At 38.5% G+C, this 9,647-nt stretch overlaps 1 protein-coding gene across 1 annotated transcript; it reads right to left on the bottom strand.

The window, feature by feature from the left end:
• Nucleotides 1–2,495: 2,495 nt before the first annotated feature.
• LOC146559859 (extracellular calcium-sensing receptor-like) lies at nucleotides 2,496–9,310 on the bottom strand. Its single transcript, XM_085243641.1, has 5 exons — nucleotides 9,032–9,310; nucleotides 8,010–8,804; nucleotides 7,606–7,833; nucleotides 7,298–7,421; nucleotides 2,496–3,409 (listed from the first exon to the last, which is right to left on the bottom strand). The coding sequence occupies exons 1-5, from the start codon at nucleotides 9,293–9,295 to the stop codon at nucleotides 2,496–2,498; spliced, it is 2,325 nt and encodes a 774-aa protein (XP_085099767.1). The 5' UTR covers nucleotides 9,296–9,310.
• Between the last annotated feature and the right edge of the window lie 337 nt (nucleotides 9,311–9,647).

Genomic DNA, 9,647 nt, shown 5'->3' with positions numbered 1-9,647 from the left:
AAAGAACAATGTGGCATCACTGAGAGTTAAAAACTGTCTATCAAATGATCAGTGTTGCTGCTTTACCAGGTGTAACAATTAAGATTAACAGCCAGGCATACATGAAAACAGAATTTATTAATGTTCTGATATCAAAAGTTTTTAAGGTAGACTGTTTTCTTAGATTTGGTAAATGTTTAAATATGCAATTGTAACTCTCTGGTGCCACCTTAAAACATGTAGTCGGTAATAGGACATGATGTCGTTGGAAAACAGGAAGTAAGTCTGTGAATTAAGGAGAAGGCATGTGCAGCATGGTGGCCTTAGCCAGATAAATCCAGTGGCATCCACATACATCCTATGCATTTGGTAGCATTGTAGGTATGTATGGACTTGTTTTATATTTTATGTGCATGTATAGACCACTTTCTTTTAAGTAAGTTAATTTTTCTGTAAGTTTAATGATAAAACCAATCTTATGCAGTTTACGCTAGCAATCGCTTATGGAGCTAGTTAAAGGGGAATGACAAACGAATTGGAGGCATTCATTATAGCAAGACTTGTTAAAATCATAATTTGATGTTTGTATTTGAGTTAAAAAGGGAAGTAATTCATATGAACGTTGCATGTTGACATATTAAAAAAACTGGGTTAATATATTTTCATCATTATATATGTACATGGTGAATAAGTACAGTGATTATGCCTTGTACTGTTTGTTACAGTTTCACCTTTCCCTGTGTCAATAAACCTGTGAACTGGGAATCGTGTCATCAGAGTCTTGATGTGGGGAAGGAGTTTAGCTGACTGCCCAACCATAGCAGAGGCAGTACAATTAAACTTACCAGAGTTAGAAGTTAGAAGGAAGTTAGCTCGCTAGTTTCCATCTAAACATGATATACCATGTTTTGAAATTTGTGAAAAAATTTAAACATACAGCGCTGCTATGACTTCCAACATAAATGAAGACAGAAAAATAAACAGCAGTGACGTTTGTAGGGTTAATGAAGTTGGATTAGCTGGTATATAATGATGTGCTAAGTGCTAGCGATCACTTAGCACATCATTATATACCAGCTAGTCCAACTTCGAGACAGTTATGTTAGCATAACATTAGAACAGTTAAGCTGGATGATGAATGCTAACTTTGTTCCACTTGATAAAAATTAATGTGAGGGCTTCCGAAGGTGAGGGACAAATGCAATCGCATGGCAGGATGCTGTAAACAGACCAAACTTCTGTCAGGAGAACACCTCATATAATCCATCCACAATATGAGGCTAGTCATTAATATACTGTAATAACATGGGAATAGAGCAGCTGCGAGAGAATTCAACATTAATGAATCAATGGTACGGAAGTGGAGGACGCAAGAAGAATGACTTGAGTAAAGTTTGACCTATCTGACTGTTTTGCTTAATGCCCCTTTTAATTTGGTGCACGTTACGTATGAAAACAGACCCGTTCATCGACAGTGTGCCTTATAGTCAGAAAAATTCTGTCATGGTGAATTGGGTTAAAGGACTCAGGTGCGAGACTCCTTGCAGAGTGACAGTGAATTTATTCACAGTGAAAAAATAAGGCAACAGTTCGAGTCTGTAATCCAAAAAGGGCAGTGCAGTGATACGGTGGCTTCTCCCCGTGGTGACAGTGCAGTGACAACCCAAAACAACTCCTTGTGCCCGCTCCTCCTTCGATCCCTGGATCCTGGAGGCAGATGAGAAAAACACACGCACGGTAACGAAAAATTTCTCTCTCCTTCACAAACTAGGTATGCTAATCGCGACTACGCTACCCGGTTTAGCTCAACGTTCCAGCGTTGGTTGTGACTCGACTGCACCGTTAAATAGGTCTGCTTCGGATTAGTAGTAGCCGGCGAAGTGATTAAGCACAGGTGCGACGATTCCAGCTCAGGATACTCCCCCCGGGTCAGCTGCTGTTCCGTGCCACGGCTTCCGGAAGTACACGTTCCAGCATACAAACACACATGCACAGGATGGAGAGGAGAGCACCACAAAGTACACACAAACACAACAAAAATTGGCAAGGCGACCGATGAGGACTGTCTAGCCGTGACAAATACGGTACATGGAAAACGCAAACCAGCGATTGTCATCTTTTAGACTGTGCTGCACACTAAATTTTAACAATGGATACACATAGAGGCTTCTTGAAAATTAAAACAAACAAGATAGAGAATTATAGATACTCTTACTGATTTTACCTTCATTTGCATATTATTCAAATCAAAACCTTCCCGAGTTTTACAGAACAATATAAAAGCATGTCATGATGAATGTGTGAATGACTCAATAACCTTTAGCTATCACTAACTTGGTATGGTTTCTTGTTTGAATAAGTGATTAAAATGCATCAAAAAGGAGAAGTAGTTTCTATAAAGACAGTATCAATTGGAGTGTATCCTGCTGACAGCTTCTTTCTATTCTGACAGGATGGTGACAAACTAATTATGTACAAATGATCAAATTAAAATCCCATTTTACCACATTCATTTTTCAGAGTGAATTTGGTGCCTTCTTCCCCATCATGTATTTCTTTGTATTCTTCTCAGGTTTCATTAAGATTATATAACATTTGGGTATGAAGATGCAAATTAGCAGTCCAAAACTGGAAGCAAGTATAGCAAAAATTTCTACAGCAACACTGAACTTCCCTGGGGAGCTGACATATGATGGGACAAATGTAATCCATACTGCACAGAATATCAGCATGCTGAAAGTGATAAACTTGGCTTCGTTGAAATTATCGGGTAGCTTTCGAGCTAAAAATGCAAAAATAAAACATAAAATAGCCAGAAGTCCTATATAACCAAGCACAGCCCAAAAGCCCACAACTGAGCCAAGAGCACACTCCAATGTGATCTTGTCTTTGATTTCCTTAAAATTCTTAAATGGAAAAGGAGGAGAAGTTTTTAACCAAATGATACATATGTTAACTTGTATAAGAGTAAATGCTGTAACACAGAGTCTCTGCTGTGTCTGCCCAAACCATTTTTTAACATTACTACCTGGACGTGTAGCTCTGAAGGCCATTAAAACAACCATAGTTTTTCCCAGAAGACAAGAGATACAGAGGACAAAGGTGATGCCAAATGCTACATGGCGGAACATGCAGGACCAATCAGAGGGCTGACCAATGAAGGTCAGAGAACACAGGAAGCACAGAATTAAGGAGAAGAGCAGCAGGAAGCTCAGTTCAGAGTTGTTTGCCCTGACAATAGGAGTTTTCCTGTACTTGAAGAAAATAAGTATCACACCAATTGTCATGCATGCCCCAAATAAAGATGCTGCAGTCAGCAGTGCACCCATAATGTCTTCATATGATAGAAACACCACTTCCTTCTTTATACAGGCATCTCTTCTTTCATTTGACCAAAACTCAGGGAGACATCTCACACAGGTGATAGAATCTGGAAATTAATATTGAAGCAGATGTTACATTTACTCAGTACAGTTTTGTATGCCTCTGCCATGATATATTCAACTGGTGCTTTAGAATTAGAAGTTGAAAAACAACATTATTATTGAATGACTGCTACACTGTTTTGTGATCATCAGAGAATATGATGGGTACTCTTTTCCCCAGCATTATAAAGGAGTATGCATATATATATATATATATATATATATATATATATGGAGAGAGAGAGAGAGAGAGAGAGAGAGATCCAAGAAAGAGGAGGAAGAGGAGGAACCATCGTAGAAGAATAGGCCCCTACACGATATGTATGATGGCAAACAGAGGAAGTGGCTGACATCCAGAAATTCTACCAGTGCCTGGAAAAAGCTGGATTGAAAGACAGTACAGAGGCACTAACCATGGCAGCAGAGGAACAAGCTCTGAGCACAAGATCCATAGAGGCTGGGGTCTATCACACCAGGCAAGACCCCAGGTGCAAGTTGTAAAGATGCTCCTGAGACAATCCAGCACATAACAGCATGATGCATGTTGCTAGCTGGCAGGGCATACATGGAACGCAGTAACCAAGTGGCTGGCATAATATACAGAAACATCTGTGCCGAGTATGGTCTGCAAGTCCCAAGGTCAAATTGGGAGAAACCCCCTCGAGAATGACCGAGTTAAGATTCTGTGGGGCTTTTAGATACAGATGGACAAAATGGAGATGGCTAACCAACCTGACATTGTAGTGGTAGACAAGCAGAAGAAGACAGCTGTAGTCATAGACATAGCGTGCTGATAGCACTACATGTTATACACCCCCCTTGGTTGATGATGTTGTTAATTCTATGTTGTCACCTGCTCCTCTATTCTGGACACAGTGGCCCCAGTAAAGTTGAAAAGTCCCAGATCTTCATCTTAACCTTAGTTAAATGACTCTATATAAGCCTTGCGATGTGTCTTTCGTCCATCTGAGAGGAATTGTAAAAAAGACAATCTTCAAGTATCCCTTGACACTCTACGCAGGAACCGTTCTATATACCAGGACTCTGTTAAGACAGCTATAGCATTTTTCCTGTTGGATATTATTATAACTAATAGTCATAACCCCCGAATCCTGTTCAAGATCTTTAACTCTGTGATCGATCCTTGTCCTGGAATGTTGGATTTGGCCTCCCCAGCTCTCTGTGAGCAATTTTTAAATAATTTTACAAGAAAAATTGTATTGTTATGGGCCTCACTTTTACACCCTTCTGTGGTGAATCCTCTTCCTACTTCAAGATTTCTGTCGACTTTTTATCAGTTTGAGCCAATCCCACTCTCCAACCTCAAGAGATTAATTGAACAGCTGAGAAGTTCAAATTCTGTACATGACATTCTCCCCTCCTGCATTATTAAGGATGGTTTTGATGTAATGGGGCCTTACATTCTATCTTTGATGGACCTATCAGTACTGGTGGGCTGTCTCCCAACTGCTTTTAAACACACAATAGTGCAACCTGTTCTAAAAAAAAACCCAGCCTTGACCACAATGAACTTGCGAACTATAGACCGATCTCCAAACTCCCGTTCTTATTTAAAGTTTTAGAGAAAATTGTCTTTTTGCAACTACAGGCCTACTTAAACACAAATATTGGTGACAAATTTCAGTCTGGTTTTAAACTACGCTACAGTACTGAAACAGCTCTGCTGAGGGTCTTCTACAATCTTCTTTTAATTACTGACTCAGGTTGCCCTGCTTTTTTAATTTTATTGGACTTGTCTTTAGCTTTTGACATGGTGGACCATAATATTCTTTTAAAGAAGCTAGAATTTGCTTTAGGCATTAAGGGTTCTGCCCTTAACTGGTTTAAGGTCTTTTTCTGTGAAGATGGGATGTTATTCATCCACCATGGCTCCTCTTTGTTGTGGCCCCAGGGGTCTGTGCTGGGCTCTTTGTTGTTTTCTTTGTACCTGCTATCTCTGGGCTCTATTTTTGATATAAAATCGCTTACCACTATTATGCTGACGACATTCAAATTTATTTTCAATTGACTGATGATTTGTCATTTTCACTGGACTGCTTGTTAGATTGCATGAAAGAGGTCAAAGATTGAGTGTCAGCCAATTTTCTTATTTTGAATGAAAGGAAAACTGAGATTGTGGTGTTTGATAGTCATATCCCTCAGGACTAGTTAGCCTTTCTATTTGGGCCACTTGCCATCTTCCTCTCTGACACTGTAAGCAATCTAGGTGTTTTCCTGGACAGTTCATTTAAGCTCGATAAACAAGTGTCCCCAGTAGTCAAATCTGGCTTTTATCAATTGCGCCAAATCGCTAAAGCCAAACATTTTATACCGTGCAACAATCTTGAAAAACTTAAACACATTTTTGTGACTTCCAGATTAAACTACTGCAATTCCCTTTACTTTGGTCTTCAATCCGTACACCTTCATAGACTTCAGCTTGTTCAAAATGCTGGGGCTCGTCTCCAACCTGAACCCAAAAATTTGCTTCCATTGCTCCAGTTCTTGCTGACTTACATTGGCTACCCATCAAATATCGTATTGATTTTAAAATCTTGTTGCTTACCTTTAAAATTTTAAATAATGTTGCTCCTAGCAATCTTGCCGACCTTCTTAGCTTGTATACTCAAGCATTAAGATCATCTGGTCAACTACTCCTGGTCCAACCTAGGTCCTGCCTAAAGACCAGGGGCGATGGTGCTTTTGTCTCAGCTGCCTCTGGAATAGTCTTCCTGTTACTATTCGTGCCTTGGACTCTGTTCAATCTTTCAAAACATGGTTGAAAACGTACCTAATTAATTTGGCATTCCCCACTAGCTAATGCTCTTATCTAATCTATTTTAACCTTTTACTGCATTATTCCTGATTCTCCTAGATAATATTTTATATTTTGAATTGACCCTATCTCTGAACTGAGGCCCGATATCTATTTTATTTTGCCCACACTCCTGGTTTAATTAGTGCTTCCTGTCTGTTAGTATTAGTACTGGTGCTTGTTTTGTACTTGTTTTGTTTTGTTAATGTTTTATATCAATGATTTATTGCATTATTGTGAAGCACTTTGGTCTACCTTTGGTTTTAAATGTGCTATATAAATAAAATTGTATTGTATTGCATTGTAAGGAACATGAGAAACTGGACCAAGGTATCAGAGAAGAGCTCAAGAAGATGTGGAGGGTGAAGGTAACAGTGGTCCCAGTGGTAATCGGAGTGTTAGGTGCAGTGACTCCCAAGCTAGGTGAGTGGCTCCAGCAGATGCCAGGAACAACATCCGAGATCTCTGTCCAGAAGACCGCAGTCCTAAGAACAGCAAAGATACTGCGCAGGACTCTCAAGCCCCACACGTCCTGTAGAGGACCCGAACTTGAAGCATAGACCACCCACAGGGGAAGGAGGTAGCACGAAGTTGGACTAGCTGGTATATAAGGTAGCACGTTTTATTACAGCTCAGTACTAAAGTGGTAATAGTAGGGTAGTAATTCAGTAGTAATTCAGCAGTTATTACTTGGAAACTGCCCTGTTAACCTACTATTACCACTCTATTACTGAGCTGTATTTCTACAGTATTACACCTAATTTTTGAGCCCTTATGATTCAATAACATAAATTCCAGCATAATATTACTTTACTGTAATCAGTGTTGCTACAATGATAATACTTTGATGTTATGTGGTTATCAATTTATAACCAAGCTGTAATAGAAAGTGCAAGGAGATATACTAATCTGTGGCAATGAGTTAAATATTTTCAAATATTTTAATCAGGCATTCTAGATGGAGGTTATCTCTGCATGAAAACATTAATCAAAATGATTAAATAGTTCTTGTATGGCCTTCCTACATATGTAGCATTGCTTTGCAACACACCAAAGTTAAAATGAAATATAACCACACCTGTAACGTTGCTGATTTCTCCCTCTGCACATCTTATACAGTCATAGCAGCAAACAGGCCTTCCTTTCTGGAGAACTTTGCGTGTTCCTGGGGGACATTTCTCACTGCAAACTGACACAGGAACCTGGATAATCAATAAATTTTAAATGTGTATAGACATAGAAAAAAATGTCTCTTTGATGTTCTTAGTCAAAAAAGCCCCTCTTAATCTTGATGCATCAAAACCAAAATAAACAAAGTATGTAAATATGTATAAAATGAAAAAAAGAACAAAAACATAAAAACAATGAAATTGTACGATAGCTTACCTGCTTTGAGTTTCTTGCCCAAATTAAATACTTGTTTTGCAGATTTAGCTGTTTTTCTTGAACTAATGATGGATTATACAGACCAACTGTTACAAACTCCACAACACTGTTTTCTCTTGACTGCCAGTTTATAATGTCATACTTTGCTGCTGGATCTCCATTCTCATCAAAGTGAACCTCATCTCCTTCCTTAGTTGTGAAATGGATCTTTCGTATGTGTTGCAGAACCTAAGAAATATGTTATGACTCAATTTATTGCGTGACAAAGATTTTGCACACCTACTGACTGAAAAATATACAGAAGAACTGCAAAATGAAGTTCTTGAAAATATTTTTAACTAAAATATCTTTTTAATAATGTATCTTAATGTGAACATTGTAATGTAAATTACTAAAAATCTCACCGTGAATGGATCTAGCTGCACATTTTTGTTACATGTTTTATTACAGCTGAGGATATTGTGAAGTGCATGGGCCACTGCATACACTCCTTTGTAGACATTGTTAAAGAGAGGCATGAGAGACATGTCAATGAAGCTATTTTGAACTCCAGTCATATCTTCATGTCCAGTACACTCTCTCTGAATGTCTGATGATGACTTCAACTCCTTAAACTTACAACTAAATAATGTCTCCCAGAACTCCGTAAACAGTTCATTGTTTGATGAATTCAGCGGCTTCTCATTCAGTACGAACTCTCTCAGGCCAGTGACATGTGCTTTAGGAATGGAAAGACCTATGGCACCATCCAGTATGTGATGTGTGTCCATTTCTGCAGTTCGTGAATCAAATATCCAAGTCTCACTGCCTATCCACTGATACCCAGACAAGTTATGGTATGAAAACTCTCGTAGCAGCACATGAAAATCTGCACGGGCAAGGAATGTAACAATCACCTTGGAGGTTGAAGCCTTTATAATGTCAATTATCCTTTGTATCTTGGCAGATGGATCTGTTCTAAAGAAAGATACTGAATACTCCAGACAGATGCCCAGCTGGTGTGCAGTTTCTGTGAATGTGGCCATGCCATTATTTCCATAATCACTGTTGGTTCTGATAGCTCCAACCCAAGTCCATCCAAAATACTTGACCAAATGGGCCAGGGCTCTGCTCTGGTAGTAGTCACTGGGTATTGTTCTGAGGAAGGATGGGTACTTGGTTTTGTCACTGAGACAAGCACATGTAGCAAAGTAGCTGATCTAGAATAAAAAATGAAAAACTTATAAATGAAAAAGACACAAGATGAAAAAAAAATGAAATGGTTAAAAATAAAAGATTCTGTATTACTGTAAAAATACAAAAATGACAATTCCCCTCAGTACTGAGTACATAAAATGTACCAGGCAAAGCTTTGATCTAAGAAAATAAAATATTTTTAAAAGTATTCAAAGATTTAAAAAAAAGATTAAATATATAAAATACCCACCACTGGTATAAAAAAAGGTCCGATGACAGTAGATACTGCTCTGGTTGTAGAAGAAGAGGTCGCTCCTATAATGGCCTGCACATGTGCAGGTCTGGTACACGGTGTCTTTGACGGTACAGACACAATTTCATTACCATTAGCTAAAGCCAGGGTAACTCCTGCACTTCTGGCATCAGATCCACAATCATCATAGATTTTATAGCCCAGAGTGACTACCGGCAGTAGGTCTGTGCTGTTATTAATTTCCTCAATGGCAAAAAGCATAGCCTGGGCAAACTGCAAATCTCTGAAATTTAAACTTAATTGAGACAAACATTTAGGAATAATTAGCATTGCATCATGTTCCTTAAAACAGACACAAATATTTATGGATTAATGTTTAAATAGAAACAAAACCATTTCGTGTGAAAAGGACTTTAAACAACTGAGAAAATCAAAATACATTTTACTCTTCTTTTGATTCCCAACAGATTCCTTAAATGTAAATGGATTTGTATCTTGTCATTTACCTGATACATTGTAGTGCCAGAGGTTTGATCATGTAGGTATCTGTTCTGTCTTTCCAGCTTGCGTGAAAAGAGAACACCCCACCCAGTATAATATCTCCATTCTTAGA

This window comes from Mchenga conophoros, linkage group LG14 (assembly GCF_057382185.1).
Source record: "Mchenga conophoros isolate Kocher_MC1m ecotype Shallow Benthic linkage group LG14, M_conophoros_male_GT1.1, whole genome shotgun sequence".
NCBI lineage: Eukaryota > Metazoa > Chordata > Actinopteri > Cichliformes > Cichlidae > Mchenga > Mchenga conophoros.
The sequence above is the reverse complement of the archived record's forward strand: the minus strand, read 5'-3'. Positions and strand labels throughout refer to the sequence as shown.